Source organism: Salvelinus namaycush, chromosome 4, assembly GCF_016432855.1.
Source record: "Salvelinus namaycush isolate Seneca chromosome 4, SaNama_1.0, whole genome shotgun sequence".
Lineage (NCBI taxonomy): Eukaryota > Metazoa > Chordata > Actinopteri > Salmoniformes > Salmonidae > Salvelinus > Salvelinus namaycush.
The window spans coordinates 27,926,190-27,947,536 of NC_052310.1; the positions used below are offsets into that span (position 1 = coordinate 27,926,190).

The 21,347-nt window shown below is 44.2% G+C and overlaps 1 protein-coding gene across 1 annotated transcript in view; it reads right to left on the reverse strand.

Moving 5' to 3' along the window:
• LOC120046421 (integrin alpha-M-like) overlaps positions 1-21,347 on the reverse strand; it is a 64,142-nt gene that overhangs the window by 26,360 nt on the left and 16,435 nt on the right. The window contains exons 13-23 of the mRNA XM_038991641.1: positions 16,519-16,659; positions 16,193-16,405; positions 15,865-15,998; positions 11,846-11,988; positions 10,022-10,176; positions 7,537-7,665; positions 7,217-7,290; positions 6,808-6,949; positions 6,506-6,604; positions 3,571-3,650; positions 3,389-3,472 (exon numbers count right to left, since the gene is read on the reverse strand). Of these exons, the coding sequence (XP_038847569.1) occupies positions 3,389-3,472; positions 3,571-3,650; positions 6,506-6,604; positions 6,808-6,949; positions 7,217-7,290; positions 7,537-7,665; positions 10,022-10,176; positions 11,846-11,988; positions 15,865-15,998; positions 16,193-16,405; positions 16,519-16,659 (1,394 nt within the window). The remainder of the gene's footprint in view (positions 1-3,388; positions 3,473-3,570; positions 3,651-6,505; positions 6,605-6,807; positions 6,950-7,216; positions 7,291-7,536; positions 7,666-10,021; positions 10,177-11,845; positions 11,989-15,864; positions 15,999-16,192; positions 16,406-16,518; positions 16,660-21,347) is intronic.

The window sequence follows — 21,347 nt, forward strand, 5'->3', positions numbered from 1 at the left end:
GGGACAGACGGGCGGCTCTAATGGCTCGGGACAGACGGATGGCTCAGACGGCGCTGGGGAGACGGATGGCTCAGATGGCGCTGGGGAGACGGATGGCTCAGATGGCGCTGCGGAGACGGATGGCTCAGATGGCGCTGCGGAGACGGATGGCTCAGATGGCGCTGCGGAGACGGATGGCTCAGACTGATCCTGTCTGGCGGAAGGCTTTGGCTGCTCCTGTCTGGCGGAAGGCTCTGTAGGCTCATGGCAGACGGGCAGTTCATGCGGCGCTTGGCAGACGGACAGTTCAGGCGCCGTTGGGCAGACGGCAGACTCTGGCCGGCTGAGACGCACTGTAGGCCTGGTGCGTGGTGCCGGAACTGGAGGTACCGGGCTAAGGACACGCACCTTCAGGCTAGTGCGGGGAACAACAGGGCACACTGAGTTCTCAAGGCGCACTATATGCCTGGTGCGTGGTACCGGACTGAGGGCACGCACCTCAGGACGAGTGCGGGGAGAAATAACAGTGTGTACAGGACTCAGGAGACGCACAGGTGGCTTAGTGCGTGGTGCCGGAACTGGAGGCACTGGGCTGGAGACACGCACCATAGGGAGAGTGCGTGGAGGAGGAACAGGGCTCTGAAAACGCACTGGAAGCCTGGTGCGTGGTGTAGGCACTGGTGGTACTAGGCTGGGGCGGGGAGGTGGCGCCGGAAATACCGGACCGTGCAGGCGTACTGGCTCCCTTGAGCACCGAGCCTGCCCAACCTTACCTGGTTGAATGCTCCCCGTCGCCCGACCAGTGCGGGGAGGTGGAATAACCCGCACCGGTCTATGTAGGCGAACCTGGGACACCATGCGTAAGGCTGGTGCCATGTAAGCCGGCCCAAGGAGACGTACTGGTGGCCAGATATGTAGGGCCGGCTTCATGACATTTGGCTCAATGCCCAATCTAGCCCTACCAGTGCGGGGAGGTGGAATAACCCGCACTGGCCTATGCACCCGTACAGGAGACACCGTGCGCTCTACTGCGTAACACGGCGTCTGCCCGTACTCCCGCTCTCCACGGTTAGCCTGGGAAGTGGGCGCAGGTCTCCTACCTGCCCTTGGCCCACTACCTCTTAGCCCCCCCCAAGAAATTTTTGGGTAGTACTCACGGGCTTTTCAGGCTTCCAGCCACGTCTCCTTGCTGCCTCCTCATATCTCCGACTCTCTGCCTTCGCTGCCTCCAGCTCAGCTTTAGGGCGGCGATATTCTCCTGGTTGAGCCCATGGTCCCTTTCCATCCAATATTTCCTCCCATGTCCATGAGTCCTGGTTACTTTGCCGCTGTTGTTGGTTCCGCTCATGCTGCTTGATCCAATTGTGGTGGGGAATTCTGTCACGATCGTGTGGAGGAGAGACGGACCAAGACGCAGCATGTGGAAAATAAGCCATCTTCTTTTATTATAGAAGAAGGCAAAACGAAACAAAACACTTACAAACTACCAAAACAATAAACGACCGTGAAGCTAATAAACATAGTGCACACACACATGCTACAAACATTCAGACATAGACAATTCCCCACAACAAACTAAAGCCTATGGCTACCCTAAATATGGCTCCCAATCAGAGACAACAGAAACCAGCTGTCTCTAATTGGGAACCCATTCAGGCAACCATAGACTTTCCTAGACAACTACACACAACATAGACACTGCTAGACAACTATACTAAACATAAACCCAACTACTCTAAATAAACCCCCTAAACCTTACAATCACCCTGGACACTACAAAACCCACATAAATACCCATGTCACACCCTGACCTAACTAAAATAATAAAGAAAACAAAGAATACTAAGGCCAGGGCGTGACAATTTGGCGGTCTGCCATTTCGCCGGATGTTGTCAAATCGATCCCGCTAAAGCGATTTGATCCCTAAGAAGTTGTTAATAACTCTAAATAAATTAAGGATATAGTATAACCTATTTATTTGTTACTGCTCAACACAGGATAGCGGCATGTGTCTCAAATTGTTTGGAGAAAATATCCTTTCTATTTTATTCAGCTCTTCTCAATTGTATTCTTCATACTATAAAATAATATAAAATAATGTCACAGAATTCTAAGCAAATCCTGTCCGCTGAATGAAGTAGTGAAGACCACGGCTATTTGGCATAGCCAGATCAGGACTTAACATCAGGACAACTCAGAGTATGCTTGTGGCGAAATCCTGCACGGATTTGTTCATCTGAAGTAGACTACATTTTCTTCATATTATGTTTCTTTAGACCTGTCTAAAGTAAATAATGGATTTATTGTGAAGGTGTAGGCTATATTACATGGATTTATTAGACTTTTTCAAATGTAGATGTTCCAAACGTCTGCTTCAGTGGCTTGTAGGCTATGTCTGGAAGTCAAGGAGATGCAAAATGTGTTTATGTTATTTAACTGTCAATTACCGTGTAACTGACAGTTATTTGCTTGACAATCACTGGTGGCCAAAAATTCGCGACCGCCACAGCCCTAAGTCTGATGAAACTAAGATCGAACTCTTTGGCTTGAATGCCAAGCATCACGTCTGGAGGAAACCTGGCACCATCCCTACAGTGAAGCATGGTGGTAGCAGCATCATGCTGTGGGGATGTTTTCCAGCGGCAGGGACTGGGAGACTAGTCAGGATAGAAGGAAAGATGAACAGAGCAAATTACAGCGAGATCCGTGATGAAAACCTGCTCCAGAGCGCTCAGGACATCAGACTGGGGCGAAGGTTCACCTTCCAACAGAACAACGACCCTAAGCACACAGCCAAGACAATGCAGGAGTGGCTTCGGGACAAGTCTCTGAATGTCCTTGAGTGGCCCACCCAGAGCCCAGACTTCAACATATATTTATACCAGTGGAGGCTGCTGAAGGGTGGACGGCTCATAATAATGGCTGGAATGGAGCGATTGGAATGGCATTAAACACATAGAAACCATGTGTTTGATAGCATTCCACTCATTCTGCTCCAGCCATTACTACGAGCCCGTCCTCACCAATTAAGGTGCCACCAATCTTCTTTGATTTATACAGTTTATTGACTTTATCCATCTCGTTTATAATTCCCGAAATTAAAGCTAGACAGTCAGGGAATATTGGAAATTCCAAAATCGATGGATAAAGGACTATCTTTTGCAAATTTTGACAGTGAGGACATATAACACATTTTCAGTGCGGCCCTCCGGACCTTGTGCAGCCACCAGGGCAAACTAAGTTTTACACACCTGAGTTAGAGCATTGATGTATGTGATCCAACTGCAAAATGTTGTTTAAACATTTTTTTACACAAATAATGTCTGAGGGACATAAAAGGCCATATATTTGTAGAACGAGCAAGAAGCAGATATAGGAAAATATGGTATGAAAAATAAATAGCACATACCTTTTAATCACAACATAAATGCTGTATTTCACACCAATCTCTTTCACTTTGAAAAGTTCACTCTCTCGCGAGTGTGTATTCCCACTAAACAGGATGAGACAGGGTAATGCAGTTACTACAAATATTGCTGAACAAAACATCATAAGACATGATAACTTTATCTGAGTGTGTACCGCACATACCTTGAGGCATTAGCAGTGAATTCCATCATTTGGCCAAATTTTGTGTTTCTATCAATCCCATAGGAAATGACAAAGAGAGCCTGAGATGAAGGGAAGGAGAATACAATGTTTATTTAAAATATGACTTTAGGGGCCTCCCGGGTGGCGCAGTGGTCTAGGGCACTGCATCGCAGTGCTAACTGCGCCACCAGAGTCTCTGGGTTCGCCCCCAGGCTCTGTCGCAGCCGGCCGCGACCGGGAGGTCCGTGGGGCGACTCACAATTGGGCTAGCGTCGTCCGGGTTAGGGAGGGTTTGGCCGGTAGGGATTTCCTTGTCTCGTTGCGCTCCAGCGACTCCTGTGGTGGGCTGGGCGCAGTGCGCGCTAGCCAAGGGGGCCAGGTGCACGGTGTTTCCTCCGACACATTGGTGCGGCTGGCTTCCGGGTTGGAGGCGCGCTGTGTTAAAGAAGCAGTGCGGCTTGGTTGGGTTGTGCCTCGGAGGACGCATGGCTTTCGACCTTCGTCTCTCCCGAGCCCGTATGGGAGTTGTAGCGATGAGACAAGATAGTAATTACTAGCGATTGGATACCACGAAAAATTGGGGAGAAAAGGGGATAAAATTTAAAATAAAAAATAATAAAAAAAATATATATATATGACTTTAGACTCCTGTAGAAGCCCAGCAAAAAAAGTATGCCATACGGACATTAGGCGACATTCCCATAAATTCCCTTTTAGGGTTTCAGTGAGACGTTATCCCACTGACCTTCTGAGAACGTTCTATGGACTTTAAAACATTACGTTATCATTGGGACCATAAAGGGATGTTCAGTAAAGATCCCTGTTTGGTCACAGTATAACGTTCTAAAAAAGGTATTTTGGTGACGACTAGGGAACTTTACAAATAGGTTCCTATTTGTTTCTGAAAGGACGTTATCCTTGGGGCATTCAATGTCAATGATCGCAAGGAGACGTTTCAGGCAGGTCCTGGGCTTCCAACAATAATTAGTCGTTAGGAATTTCCCAGAATGTCACAAAATGAAGAAAAGGATGTTGTGGCATGGTCCTGTGGATGTGTTGTCTAGTTCCCAGTTTGTTCTGGGGATGTCCCCAAGGACGATTTTAGGACATTCTTAAAACGTTCTGTCATGGTTCCCTGGAGGTTTTTGTCTAGTTCACGGCTTGTTCTGATGTTTTTAGTATGTTCCCAAGACATGCATTTTTTCCTGTCATTAGGACGTTGTTTGATGGTCCAAAAGGAATGTTCTCTGGGGGACCTTTGTCTAGATCCCTGTAAGGTACAGTACCAGTACGTCACTGAGGACCATGTCAGGACTTCGTTTTTTTACATTCTCAGGACATACATTTTACTAATCATTATGACTTTGTGTGATGGTCCCAAGGGAACGTTCTCTGGGGGACCTTTGTCTAGTTCTCTCTAAGTTACCAGGACATTGTTGAGGACAATATACGGATATCTTCAAGACGTCCTCAGGACATTTGTTTTATAAGTAAAGTAATGAAATGGAAGAGGGGGTTTGAGCTAAGTGGGACACTGTTCAGCAAAAATGTAAATGACAATAAGATGACATAATGTAAATGACAATAAGATGACATATAACATGATCACTTTTACAGTACTTACATTTCAATATGACCCCATTTGAGATTTGAACTCACAACCTCTGGATTTGGAATATACTGATCTTTCTGCTGCACCACAAGATCTGTAGCATTCTCGGAAGTCCCCTATACATTTATTGCCTATAACACATCTCTGCACTTAGCAAAAGAGTGCCATTGGCACTGGTATTTCAGTTATCAGTTAATCTGACTATTCTCTAATCGATTTGATTTACCTGTTTCTGCAATTTGTGGCTTTTCTGTATAGTTGTCTAATGTTAGTGGGGCATATTACTCTGTTTTAATGTAACTCCTGAATCACTATGATAAATAAAATAGTTTTTCTTTAGTGTTTTTTTTAGCAAAGCTTAATTTACTTAGAAGTGCAAACTGTAGCAATACAGGTGGAATCAGGCATTGACACAGACATGGTGGCATAGCAGGACAATCGGAATGCGGTGAACCAAGAGGTTGTGAGTTAAAATCCCAGGTGAGGACATGTTGAACAATACTTACTTTATAAATGAACATGTACAATGTCTTCATGTTTGTCAAAGTGTGTCAAATATGTTGAAAACACTGTATGTTAAAAGCACTGTTTGTGTTTAGGTGTCCCTAAACTTACCAACAGACAAAGAGCTGTGAATAGATCAGTAGTTCACCAATCAGGGCCTTGATGGGCTCGGAAACAGTAACTAGGGGTGATGTGTAATGAAACGAGTGTGTGAATCCCCAGGTAGGTGGGTATAATGTTTTTTTTTTTGGGGGGGGGGGGGGGGGGGGGGGACTATCAGACGACGTCCTGATGACTGATACACTGAATGTCCTGAGAACGTCCTAAGATCATCCTGACCTGACCTTCAATGACATCCCAGGAACATGGAGGGAACTAGACAAAAGTATCCTAGAGAACATTCCTTTGTGACAATCACACAATGTCCCGATGACAGGAAAAAATGATATCTTGAGAATGTCCTAAAAACGTATTTAGGGACATCCCCAGGAACAAGCCGGGATCTAGACAAAACCTACACAGGACCATGACACAATGTCTACAGAACATCCTAAAATTGTCCTTGGGGACAGCCCCGGAACAAACAGGGAACTAGACAAAATCTCCACAGGACCATGACACAATTTCCTGACAACTTTCGGTAACCATTTCCTGACTTTCTGTGGACGTCCTAATGACATTTTTTTTGTTGCAGGGAGTACAGATTGCTTCTACAGTTCAATAGGATGTTTTATTTAGTAAGTAATAGTGATGTTATTACAATACAATCTCGTATTACTGTTATTGTAATGATGAACATATGTTGTAAGTGAGACAGACCTTAGAATTGCTTTTGAAGATTGGCTTGTCAATGGTGCAGTCACTTTGTCCCCACATTACATTTCCGTCACTGTCTGATGAGTTACACTCCACTCTTCCCTGGAGAGCAATGACAGGACAATGACAATTTATGTCAACTTCAGGCAATAGTTCACTGAAATTACCAATGAAACACTGGAAATGTACATACTGGACCTACAGAAATGACTAAACTATCACTTAAACAATATAAATCCTTCCTGCCCCTCAAACACTGAGTCTATAGCTACTCACTCCCTCTTCTTCCTTGTATGTACTCTTACCTGGAGTATTATGAACTTCCTGAATGAAAGTCCTGCAGGGTATGTGAGAATAACGTGGCTGTTGTAAGAGTTCTCTTCCCTGCTCTCGACTGACACTGTCACATTTATCACCTCATCTATGCCAACCCTCACCTCTGAAGACCTGAGAGAAGAGAGACAGAGAGAGCAAAAGTAAAAAAAAGAAATGATTCTCATTGTCATTACATCATGCTTGTTTGCCTTAACCTTTGACTATCATTGACATCATCATCCTATCCATCTTCATCATCATTTTCATCTTCATCCATTTTACTCGTCAGCTGCTGCAACGCTCTAATCGACATTCTAATCATCATACTTCTTTAATCAAATGTTTAATCTTACCTAGTAGAAAAACAGAAAGGCTCTGAGTCAATGCTAGTGATCTTACCTAGTGAAATTAAAATCCACTTTCAGGTTGTCAATGCAGTTGTTATCAGCGCCACAGTTGATCTCAAAACCTAACTGTGGGATGAAGAAAGATGTTCACTAAGTTCACTTAACACGTTACCTTCTTCACAATGACTAGGATATAGATTTATCTTTACCCCCCCTCCACACACACACACACACACACACACACACACACACACACACACACACACACACACACACACACACACACACACACACACACACACACACACACACACACACACACATCAACTTTGACAGAGCTTTTATTGTCAAAAGTTAAGAGAAGAAACATACTGGATGATATGTTGTAGTCGGAGACTGCGGGGAAAGGATAGGGCTGAGGCCACCAGAAGATGTTGGCAACCCTTCAAATGTGAAGTCAAGTTCATTGGACAGTTCATTGAGGGAGTCCTCTGGACAAGCCTATAAAAAAATAGAATCTTCAGAGACATTTTTCATCATTCAACTCCTTTAAAAAGAGGTTTACTGTGATATTGTTGACATGTCAAGGCTCTATGGCTGTATCCGTTAGAGTGTATAGTAATGACAGAGGGGAGAAACCAATGAGCATACACTATTGACGTTGTCGACGTGACAGCCATAAAGCCCAGACTTAAAAGCTGATACAATTTGATGTGTACTCCACATAATAGGTGCAGTATGTCATTCCAAAGTTTCAGCTGCTATTCTCTCATTGGATCCCGAAAAATACTTTTGACTGCTTAGAGCACTAAGACTCTAAGCCTGAAAAACGCACATCATTCAACTTTTATGGTGACAATTGTTTGCTGTATACTTTGGAAGAATTGGAATTAGGACAAGGCAGTTGGTGAACTTCATTAAATATCTCTGGAGGTGTTGGCAGAATGTTTTAAACGTCTACAGTGACTTTTGCTGTGTCTGACAGTTTATGGAAGAAAAAAACTATTGCAAACATATCGTTTGAATTCAATAATGTTTGGCATGAACTTTTCCCCCAACCTAAATATGCTACACTGCCCGTGAATTTTGAAACATTGTCTAGTCTACTCCAAAACATTTTTTAACTACATTGGTAGACTACACACTTAAAATCAAAATTCTACTGTATTTTATAAACCATGCTCCCTTTTCAGATGCATAGAACAAAATACTTGAAATAATAGCCTATCTAATAGGCCCAATTAAATGAGAGAAGTGCTTGGTAATTTGTTTTAGGCTAAAGCTTCTTCGGCATATGCACCTATCATGGACAGAAAAGGTGGCCAGGAATTTATTCTGCAATGGTTATGAAACTATATATTATGTTTTATGTTTATAAATTAAATATAGTTTACTTGAGACATTTGAAATTACAGTAGACTATTCAGACGTATACACAGTAGCCTAAAAGAAATGGAAATGGAAAAGGTGAACCGTCTGTTCTGCCATTAAACTGTGCTCTGGATAGTTTCTCGTTACTACTGTAAAGTGGGTCCAATTCAATGAGAGATGGGACGTTGTAGGCCTACAGGCTACTTTGCGAGTATGAAACCATAACCGTCAGAAAAGGAACAATTCTGTTTCCTAGTTTTCCCGGTTCTGACTATTCTGCCTGCTCTGACTCCAAGCCTGCCTGCCGTCCTGTACCTGCCTGACTCTGACCTGATTACGAACATCTGCCTGCCCTGACTCCGAACCTGCCTGCCGTCCTTTACCTGCCTGACTGTGACCTGATCACGAACCCTTGTCTGTCCTCGACCTGCCCTTTGCCTGTCCTTTGCCTGCCCCGTGTTTACAATAAATAATCTGAGAACTGTACTATCCGCCTCCTTCTGTCTGCATCTGGGTCATATCCTGAGTCGTGGTAGTCACCAAGTGCCTTCAGAAAGTATTCACACCATTTGACTTTATCCACATTTTGTTGTTACAACCTGAATTTTAATTGAATTCAATTTAGATTTGTTTTGTCACTGGCCTGGCCAAAAAATAAAAGTGGAGTTATGTTTTTCAATTATTTATTTTTTTACAAATTCCTAAAAAATGAAAAGCTGAAATGTCTTGAGTCAATAAGTAAAAAAAAAAAAAGAACTTGTTATGTCAAGCCTAAATAAGTTCAGGAGTAAAATGTGCATAACAAGTCACATAATAAGTTGCATGGACGCACTCTCTGTACCCCACACATAAAATGATCTGTAAGGTCCCTCAGTCGAGCAGTGAATTTCAAGCACAGATTCAACCACAAAGACCAGGGAGCTTTTCCAATGCCTCGCAAAGAAGGGCTCCTATTGGTAGATGAATAAAAAAAAGCAGACATTGAATATCCCTTTAAAAATTGTGAAGTTATTAATTACATTCTGGATGGTGTATCAATCCACCTAGTCACTAAAAAGATTCAGGCGTCCTTCCTAACTTAGTTACCGTAGAGGAAGGAAACCACTCAGGGATTTCACCATGAGGCCAATGGTGACTTTTAAACAGTTACGGAGTTTAATGACTGTGATAGGAGAAAACTAAGGATGAGTCAACAACATTGTAGTTACTCTCCTCATGGCCCACTAGATATCATCAGAATGAGATAAAATAGATAATCTGTAGATTTTCCTGCCTATGCATTTATTTCTGATTGGGAGCCAAGCTCAAATAATGACAAATTAAAAATACTTTACTGACTAAGTTCACTGAATGCCAGATTCGAGTTTTTGGTATACCAAGTTTATGAACGCTGTGACGTTGGGCATGAGGTTATACTAATACTGCCCATTTGCGTCATTGATAGCTTTTTGGCAAACCCAAATGGAGGGCTAAGTTTCAAACCTACCTCAATAAAGAATTTATGAGAGAAGCATTGCTCTTGAAGTCTTAATGCAATAGTTTTCGTTTCCTCCCGTATCTTTGGACCGATATAAGCACGATAGTTTGGAGCTTGGCGGGTCACATCCAGAGTTAAAGTATAGTTAATCTCTGCTTGAAGATCTGGAGCAAAAGAGATTGCATTTAATGAAAAGGATAAGCTACTCGCATGCAAATGTACAGTGCCTTCGGAAAGTATTCAGACCACTTGACTTTTGCAACATTTTTTTACATTACAGCCTTATTCTAAAATTGATTAAATAAAACATGTTCCTCAGCAATCTACAAACAATACCCCATAATGACAAAGAAAAAACTGGTTTTTAGAATGTTTAGCAAATGTATTAAAAATTAAAAACAGAAATACCATATTTACATAAGTATTCAGACCCTTTGCTATGAGACTTGAAATTGAGCTCAGGTGCATTCTGTTTCCATTGATCATCCTTGAGATATTTCTACAACTTGATTGGAGTCCACCTGTGGTAAATAAAATTGATTGGACATGATTTAGAAAGAAACACACCTGTCTATATAAGGTCCCACAGTTTACTGTGCATGTCAGAGCAAAAACCAAGCCATGAGGTCGAAGGAATTGTCCGTAGAGCGCCGAGACAGGATTGTGTTGAGGCACAGATCAGGGGGAAGGGTACAAAAAAATGTCTGCAGCATTGAAGGTCCCCAAGAACACAGTGGCCTCCATCATTCTTAAATGGAAGAAGTTTGAAACCACCAAGACTCTTCCTAGAACTGGCCGCCCAGCCAAACAAGCAATTGGGGGAGAAGGGGGTGACAAAGAACCCGATGGTCACTCTGACAGAGCTCTGGAGTTCCTCTGTGGAGATGGGAGAACCTTCCAGAAGGATAACCATCTTTGCAGCACTCTTCCCATCAGGCCTTTAAGGTAGAGTGGCCAGACGGAAGCCATTCCTCAGTAAAAGCCACATGACAGCCGGCTTGGAGTTTGCCAAAAGGCACCTAAAGACTTTCAGACCATGAGAAACAAAACTCTGGTCTGATGAAACCAAGATAGAACTCATTGGCCTAAATGCCAAATGTCATGTCTGGAGGAAACCTAGCACCGTCCCTACGGTGAAGCATGGTGGTGGCAGCATCATGCTGTGGGGATGTTTTTCAGTGGCAGGGACTGAGAGACTAAACAGGATCGAGGGAAAGATGAACGGAGCAAAGTACAGAGAGATCCTTGATGAAAACCTGCTCCAGAGCGCTCAGGACCTCAGACTGGGACGAAGGTTCACCTTCCAACAAGAAAACGACCCTAAGTACACAGCCAAGACAACGCAGGAGTGGCTTCGGAGTCTCTGAATGTCCTTGAGTGGCCCAGCCAGAGCCTGGACTTGAACCCGATCGAGCATCTCTGGAGAGACCTGAAAATAGCTGTGCAGCAATGCTCCCCATCGAACCTGACAGAGCTTATGATCTGCAGAGAAGAATGGGAGAAACTCTCCAAATACAGGTGTGCCAAGCTTGTTGCGTCATACCCAAGAAGACTCGAGGGTGTAATCGTCGCCAAAAGTGCTTCAACAAAGGACTGAGTAAAGGGTCTGAATACTTATGTAGATGTGATATTTCAGTTTTTAATTTTAATACATTTGCAAGCATTTCTAAAACCCTGTTTTTGCTTTGTCATTGTGGGGTATTGTGTATAGATTGATGAGGAAAAAAACATATTATTAATCAATTTTAGAATAAGGCTACAATGTTACAAAATGTTGAAAAAGTCAAGTATTCCGAATGCACTGTAGATAAGAACAATGTTGAGGTCAGAAACCTTTTGAGTCTGTTGTTTGTCTGGTCATGGTGAAACAGACTTTAGCAATGTTGCTCAGGGGTGTACTGCAGTCCGACTGGATGGTGGGGATTTTGGCTGGGTTGAAGGAAACTTGTGCCGTCAATGTTACTATAGGCCTGGACCTGGAAGAAAAAAAACATAAAGTATCAGTTTGATGCTCAAAGTATACGTACATTCCACAATGAAGGGTGAGTTATTGGCCTCTAAAGCCTAATTTCCATTGACACCTTAATTAGGGTGTCAATTCGAGCTGGCTCGATTTTCAAATTTGAGCTGGTTCAGGGAGTCCCGGCTAACACAGCCCAGATTCACAACTGGTGCTGGCTGGATTAGGTTCAGGCTGGTGACGCCATTACAATGCAACCACCAGCTAGCTGATCACTCGCTCAATGCTGATACATTTGGCTTTGGATTTGTTGCTGCTAGCTAGCTGAGCTACTGCAATAATCAGACATGACACTCCACTTAGTATGATATGTTACGTTCTTATGGTATGTGTTAATTTGTCGATTCCCATCATCCATTTCATTTTGGATTTTACAAATTACAATTCATGTGATATGTTACGTACAAATGCCAGCAGCATACCACCCTGCATACCACTGCTGGCTTGCTTCTGAAGCTAAGCAGGGTTGGTCCTGGTCAGTCCCTGGATGGGAGACCAGATGCTGCTGGAAGTGGTGTTGGAGGGCCAGTAGGAGGCACTCTTTCCTCTGGTCTAAACAAAATATCCCAATGCCCCAGGGCAGTGATTGGGGACATTGCCCTGTGTAGGGTGCCGTCTTTCGGATGGGACGTTAAACGGGTGTCCTGACTCTCTGAGGTCATTAAAGATCCCATGGCACTTGTCGTAAGAGTAGGGGTGTTAACCCCGGTGTCCTGGCTAAATTCCCAATCTGGCCCTCAACCATCACGGTCACCTAATAATCCCCAGTTTACAATTGGCTCATTCATCCCCCTCCTCTCCCCTGTAACTATTCCCCAGGTCGTTGCTGCAAATGAGAACGTGTTCTCAGTCAACTTACCTGGTAAAATAACGGATAAATAAATAAAAAAACAAAGTGTTACAAGTTTGCCAAATGTTCAATATGTTCCGAATTTGCAAAATGTATGAAATGTTACCAATTCCAATTTTTTGTTGATAATGTTAAATAGGTGGCTAACATTAGCTGGGTTCGGGGTGAAGGTTAGGAGTTAGGTTAAAGGGTTAAGGTTAGGGTTAGCTAAAAGGGTTAGGGTTAGGTAAAAGGGTTAAGGTTAGGGTTAGCTAACATGCTAAGTAGTTGCAAAGTTGCTACCTTTGGGTTGCTACACATTTGCGTAATAAGCCCACCCTCCTTGCATTTTTGCCTTAAGCAACATTCTGTCTCATGCAACGATTCCAAATGTAAGATATCATACTAATTTGAGTGTCCTGGATTTACATTCACTATGACACCAGGCTGCTGAACAATAATCTTTTGTTAGAACAGTGTTGTTTTTGGTTAGCAGCTAGCTAATGTTAGCTTGAAATGACCCTGCAAAAAAAAATGAGTCATTAGGACTTTGTGTCGTGGTCCTGTGGAGGTTTTGACTAGTTCCCAGCTTGTTCCGGGGACGTCCCCTTTGATGATTTGAGGACGTTGTGTCATGGTCTTGTGTAGGTTTTTGTCTAGTTCCTGGTTTATTCGGGGGACATCCCGAAGGATGTTTTTAAGACCCTCTTAGAATGTTTTGTCATGGTTCCCTGGAAGTTTTTGTCTAGTACCCAGCTTGTTCATTGGACGTCACCAAGGACGTTTATAGGGCCTTCTTAGAACTTTCTGTCATGGTCCCCTGGAGGTTTTTGTTTAGTTCCCAGCTTGTTCTGGGGACGTCCTTAGAGACATTTTTAGGACATTCCCAATATGTAATTTTTCCTTTCATCGGGATGTAATTCAATGTTCACAAGGAACGTTTTCTGGGAGACTTTTGTCTAGTTCCTTCTATGTTCCTGGGACATCATTGAGAACCAGGTCAGAATGAATTTAGAACAAATGTTTTTAGGCCAATTGCAACCAACATTGAGCACCATCCCAACACGAGGTGATCTCTCGGTAAACCATCAATATGTGCTAAGATCACCCGCACAGCTGATCTCAATGCAACCACTATTGGCCAACATATTACCGCTCCCTAAAGCTGATTATTGTTTGTTTTTTGGGATCCCCATTAGCTTTTCCAGAAGCAGCAGCTACTCTTTCTGGAGTCCACAAAAAACATGATAAGTAACAAAACACTGATACACTGATAGACAAGGACAGTCACACAAATTTAGAATGCAACAAAAAAATAATACAAACAATACAACAACAAAAATATTGTGTGTTAGAGTGTTTGTGTGTGTGTGTCCTCACAGTCCTCGTCGTTCCATTTTTCTAAAGATAATTTTGCTGTTTGCTTGAGTAATTGGAGATGGAAGAGAATTCCATGCGATCATGGCTCTGTATAATACTGTGCATTGACGTGAATTCGTTTTGGGCTTGTTGACTGTGAAGAGACCCTTGGTGACATGTCTCGTGGGGTATGTATGGGCAGAGCTCAACATTCAGGGATGCCTGTTGTCTTGGCCACATCAGCCAAGCTTACAAGGCCAGTTAATCAATTTTTCATATGATCTGCTTGGGCCAGTACATTTAAACACTCCAAAACAGACAATAATAATTTATATTTGTATTTAATCCTTCATAATCTTCCCAACGTCTGATGCTTCAAACTTGTTATCAACCAGCATTCGGTTTCCAGGTGGAGTCAAGAATGTCAAAACCTTCCCTCTCCATCTCGAGTGAGCACCACCTCAGCACATCCTGGATACTCGATCCAGATCCGTCCCAGGAAAAAAATATATACGTATATATATTGTAAAAATGCAATTTTGTGGTCAATATAATTGCTTAAAAACCAGATTAATTCCCGAAACTGTGTCATTTATTCATCAGCGGAATATCAACTGTCCGGTGGCAAGAGCACGCAATCCCTCATACAGCTGATTGCTGCATGGAAACAAATGTGTTCCAGTAAGTCCAGTCACTGTGCAACATTCCTAAATGCAATCGCGGAAAAGACAACAGTTTTGATGGCAATTATTGAAAAGAGCAGGATCCCAGATTTCCAGTACTGTTTGATTTATTTCTCAACTCAACCCAATTGGCAGGGTTTTACAATCTGGCATGACAATAAAATGTGTCTGGCATGACAATAAAAAAAGTAACTGCAGGAAGTGCGTCACGGCCATTCGAGTGCACAAACGGTAGGCCTATATTCACTGTAAAAAATCACATACTTTTTTTAGGCTCTAGTGCCATTGGGAGTTTTTTTTAGAGTGTGATCTAGGTAATGACTAGCCCATTGAGGTAAACAATGCAGATGAGCAACCCCATGCTTCAGCCATGCATCAGGCTATAGGTGATAATGCTTATTCCTAAAATAGCATACCTGCCTGCAAAATGGACCATCTAAATATATTACTTTTCCTGAATTTTTTATTGGGCTCATTTCTGGAAGGGAATGTTACATTTGAAACAGTTTTTTTATCAATCAATCATGGATTCTAGTAGCCTATGCCATGGTAAGCAAGGTAAGAATTTAGCTAGCTAGCTTGCCTATTCATTGAGTTAACAAATGACAATGGTAACCGTTTAACTAACTAACAAGCTAAACACTTGGCAAGCTGGTACTAGCACTAGCACTATGGGGTAATGGAAAGTAAATTAAAATCATTCAGCAACATTTTGTTAACTAGTTATCTAGTTATGATCATGTAGCTATCAGCAAGAACATTCTACAAATTCTAGTTAGCTAGCAACATTAGTCCATTAGTGTTAGCTAAATTGGCAAATTCATAAGCAACAACATGACATCATTTCTAAATTCTAGAGGCAATGGATAAACAATTCGAGCTGTGCCCATCAATGCCAGCCCAACTTGGCTTGAATTTAATTGCCAATGGAAACAAGGCTTGAAATATTATTTGGAGATACCTGAGTAAGAGAACAGCCCCATTTGATCCCACGGCCAAGTCTGGGAGAGAGTCCGAACTCATGTCCAGGGAAGTCTGACTGATGGACAGTCCAAAATACTTTAATCCAGGCTGTACATCTGAGGCTGAAATTCTCTATCAAGAGATGGAAAGGAAGAGGAAAAGACACAGTAGATATAATCAGATTTTCTATTACACCTTCAATTATCTCTGCCGTGTTTCTCTAGTGGATTTACACTTTAGTTTAAAGAATGGAGACAATGTCTGTCTGTCTCTCTTTATGCTCATATCCACCACCCTCATTCAATGTCTATCTTTCTCCCACATACCTGAGATTTGATTTTGCTGATTCCACTTCTCGTCCCATGGAATATGTAGACACTTCCTTGACCATCATTCTCTAGAGGTGCTCCGACAGCTAAATCATTAAATCCATCCATATTCAGGTCAGGCAGTGGGGCAAGAGAAGTTCCAAACCTGCCCATCTGTCCTGCATCCCCCACCAGTGTCATCTCAGCAACTAATTGACAGGCCACCCCAGACTGGGAGAAAAACAGGTAATCAGTAAAAGTGATCAGGCTGAAACATGTTTTTATCAATTGTTTTGTCAGATTTGGTCAATTATGAGGTGAATCAAAAAAGATCTACCAATTACCCTGTCACTGATGGTACAGACATATACCCTGCCCTCTCTGTCTCTGTCTGTGAACATCGGAGCTGATATGAGGACTAGGTCGCTATATGAGTCTTTATTCACATCCATCGCACAGACCTCTGCCCCAAAATAAGCGCCAATCTGAAAGAATGAGAGAACCACAATTATGATTATTTCCCCGCCAGATAACAAATAACCTTTCTGACAGATCACACTAACACTTAATTTTTTTATTCTCTCAATTAATTAAATCATGCACTGACATACATGCCCACATTATTGGTGCATTTCCACTGTCAGGCTTTGTAGCAGTGTTTGGTCAAAAAGTCAAAACATCCCGGGCCATGAACCTACCCAGACTTGGGGCCAGACTGGGGGATAGTGGAAGATACATTAATAACATCTCGTGGATAGGGGGCAGTATTTTCACGTCCGGATGAAAAGCGTGACCAAAGTAAACTGCTTGTTACTCAGGCCCAGAAGCTAGGATATGCATATTATTAGTAGATTTGGATAGAAAACAAACTGATGTTTCTAAAACTGTTTGAATAATGTCTGTGAGTATATCAGAACTGATTTGGCAGGCGAAACCCCTAGCACAATCCATCCAGGGAATTTTTTTGTTGAGGTCAATCTGTTTTCCATTAGGTTTCTATGGGAAGCCCTTTTTAATAGGAATCTGGTTGCAGTTCCTATGGCTTCCACTAGATGTCAACAGTCTGTAGAATTTGGTTGATGTTTTTCTTTTGAGAAATGAAGTGTCACTCCAGATGGATTCTACTGTTTGGTGCGCGTAACCTGGAACGCGCTTCATGTTGTTCTTATCCGGTATTGAACACAATATTTCCCGTCTTAAATTGCATCGATTATTTATGTTTTAGGGTACCTAAAGTTGGATTAGGAAAGTTGTTTGAAATGTTTGGACCAAGTTTACAGGTAACTTATTAGATACTTTGTAGGCATGTTGGGCGAGTTGAAACCGGTGTAATTCTGAATCAAACGTGCCAAATAAATGGAATTTTTTGGGACATAAAGAAGGACATTATCGAACAAAAGGACGATTTGTGATGTTTCTGGGACATTTTGGAGTGATAACAGAAGAAGATCTTCATAGGTAAGGCATATATTATATTGCTATTTCTGAGTTTTGTCGCACACCTGCCTGGTTGAAATCTGATTATCATGTGTTTGTATGCGGGGTGCTGTCCTCAGATAATCGCATGGTTTGCTTTCGCCATAAAGCCTTTTTGAAATCTGACACCTTCGTTGGATTAACAAGAAGTTAAGCCTTATTTTGATGTATTATACATGTGATTTCATGAAAGTGAAATATTTATAGTAATTTAATTTGAATTTGGTGCTCTGCAATTTCACTGGATGTTGGCCAAGTGGGACGCTACCGTCCCACGTATCCATAAGAAGTTTTAACAAAACAATGGTCAACAATTTTACTGAGTTACAGTTCATATCATTAAATTAAAATAAAGTCCAGAATCCAGTTGCAGAGGGAGGTGTTCAGACCCAGAGCCTAAGCTTGGTGACGAGCATGGAGGGGCCAATGGTGTTGAACGCTGAGCTGTAGTCAATAAACAGGATTCTCACATAGATATTCCTCTTCTCCCGAGAGTCCAATTGGTAGAAAATCCATCCATCTTATCATCAAGTGACTGTAAATTTGCCAGTATTGTCAGGGGTAAGGTGTTACCTGAGGTAAGGCTGACCGAGATCCCCATGCGTTCCATAAACGCCCTCCAGACTCTAGACGTAAATTGGGGACCCCGATCAGAAACTATATCCTCAGGCACCCCGTAGTGCCGGAATACGTGGGTGAACAGAGCCTCCGCAGTTTGTAGAGCCGTAGGGAGACCGGGCAAAGGAAGGAGACGGCAGGACTTAGAAAACCGATCCACAACGACCAGGATCGTGGTGTTACCCTGCGACGGGGTAAGATCCGTCACAAAATCGACAAATAGGTGTGACCACGGTCGCTGTGGAACGGGAAGGGGTTGTAATTTCCCTCTGGGCAGATGTCTAGGTGCCTTGCACTGTGCACATACCGAACAGGAGGAAACATAGACCCGCACATCCTTAGCTAAAGTGGGCCACCAGTACTTCCCAGCAAGGCAGCGCACCGTCCGACCGATACCAGGATGACCAGAGGAGGGTAACGCATGAGCCCAACAGATCAAACGATCGCGGACATCAAACGGAACGTACATACGCCCAGCTGGACAGTCAGGTGGAATGGGCTCTGAACGTGACGCCCGTTCGATGTCCGCGTCCACCTCCCATACCACCGGTGCCACCAGGCGAGAGGCTGGAATTATGGGAGTGGGATCTGAGGACCTCTCCTCTGTATCATACAGCCGGGACAGTGCGTCTGCCTTAACGTTCTGGGAACCTGGTTTGTAGGAAAGGGTGAAATCAAAACGGGTGAAAAACATGGCCCACCTTGCCTGGCGAGGGTTCATTCTCCTCGCCGCCCGGATGTACTCCAGATTGCGGTGGTCAGTCCAAATGAGAAAAGGGTGTCTAGCCCCCTCAAGCCAATGTCTCCACGCTTTCAGAGCCATGACAACAGCCAGCAACTCCCGGTCCCCCACATCATAGTTTCGCTCCGCCGGGCTGAGCTTCTTCGAAAAGAATGCACAGGGGCGGAGCTTTAGTGGCGTACCCGAGCGCTGAGACAGCACAGCCCCTATCCCTGCCTCGGACGCGTCCACCTCAACTATGAATGCTAAGGAAGGATCAGGATGAGCCAGCACGGGAGCTAAGGTAAACAGAGCCTTCAGGTGACCAAACGCCCTGTCCGCCCCAGCTGTCCACTGCAGTCGCACCGGTCCTCCCTTCAGCAGTGAGGTAATGGGAGCCGCTACCTGACCAAAACCCCTGATAAATCTCCGGTAGTAGTTGGCAAACCCTAAAAACCGCTGCACTTCCTTTACCGTGGTTGGAGTCGGCCAATTACGCACGGCTGAAATGCGGTCATTCTCCATCTCTACCCCTGACGCTGAAAAGCGGTACCCTAGGAAGGAGATGGACTGTTGGAAGAACAGACATTTCTCTGCCTTGACGTACAGGTCATGCTCCAACAGTCGACCAAGCACCCTGCGCACTAGGGACATATGCTCGGCGCGTGTAGCGGAGTATATTAGAATGTCATCTATATACACCACTACACCCTGCCCGTGCAGGTCCCTGAAGATCTCATCCACAAAAGATTGGAAGACTGATGGAGCATTCATTAACCCGTACGGCATGACGAGGTACTCATAATGCCCAGAAGTGGTGCTAAATGCTGCCTTCCACTCATCTCCCCCCTTGATACGCAGCAGGTTGTAAGCGCTCCTGAGGTCCAATTTTGTGAAGAAGCGCGCCCCGTGTATTGACTCGGTCATACTGGCTATAAGTGGTAGCGGGTAACTGTATTTTACCGTGATCTTATTTAATCCGTGATAATCAATACACGGGCGCAAACCTCCATCCTTCTTCTTCACAAAAAAGAAACTCGAGGAGACAGGTGAGATGGAAGGCCGAATGTATCCCTGTCCCAGAGATTCAGTGACATATGTATCCATAGCCACCGTCTCCTCCTGTGACAGAGGATACACGTGAATCCTGGGAAGTGTAGCGTCTACCAAGAGATCTATCGCACAATCCCCCGGTCGATTGGGTGGTAATTGAGTCGCCTTCTTCTTACAGAAGGCGAGTGCCAAATCGGCATATTCGGGAGGAATGTGCATGGTGGAAACCTGGTTTGGACTTTCCACCGTAGTGGCACCTAGGGAAACACCTACACACCTCCCTGAACACTGACAGGACCATCCATTGAGAGCCCTCTGTTGCCACGAAATAATCGGCTCATGAGAGGCCAACCAGGGAAGACCCAACACAACAGGAAACGCAGGAAAGTCGATCAGGAAGAGACTAATTCATATCGATGGGCGCTGTGACCTCCCCAACCAGCCCCGACCCCAAAGGACGACTATCTAAGGCATGTACAGGGAAGGGAACATCAACAGGAATAATAGGGATCCCTAAGCTATGAGCCAAAGAGCGGTCAATAAAGTTCCCAGCTGCGCCTGAATCTACTAGCGCCTTATGCTGGGGATGCGGGGAAAACTCAGAAAATTCTATAGGTAACCACATGAGTGCAACAGAAGGCTCTGGGTGAGTTCTGTGCCTACTCACCTGAGACGACCCACCAGTGCTCCGCCTGCTACCTCGACTTCCAGGAGAAACACCCCAGCACCGGACAGCAGTGTGCCCTCTGCGTCCACAGTTGGTACATGGAGTGGTTCCCCCTCCGGTCTCCCTCCTATCAGCCCCTCCCAACTCCATAGGGGTTGGATCCAAGGAGCTGGGTAATGGAATGGGCGGACCCCGATCTAGACGCCCGCGGGAGGCCAACAGGTTATCCAGCCGGATAGATAAATCCACCAGCTGGTCCAGGTTGAGAGTAGTGTCCCTGCAGGCTAGCTCCCTACGAACGTCCTCTCGTAGACTACACCTATAATGATCGATCAGGGCCCGCTCATTCCATCCCGCACCAGCGGCCGGAGTACGGAAGTCCAGGGTGAATTCTTGAGCGCTCCTCATCCCCTGTCTTAGATGGAACAATCGCTCTCCCGCCGCTCTCCCTTCAGGTGGATGATCAAAGACTGCCCGGAAGCGGCAAGAGAAGTCATCATAGTTATCCCGGGTAGAACCTTCTCTTCCCCAGATGGCGTTGTCCCACTCCAGGGCTTTACCAGTCAGACAGGAGATGAGGGCGCCCACCTTCTCATGTCCCGAAGGGGACGGATGAACAGATGCCAGGTAGAGCTCCA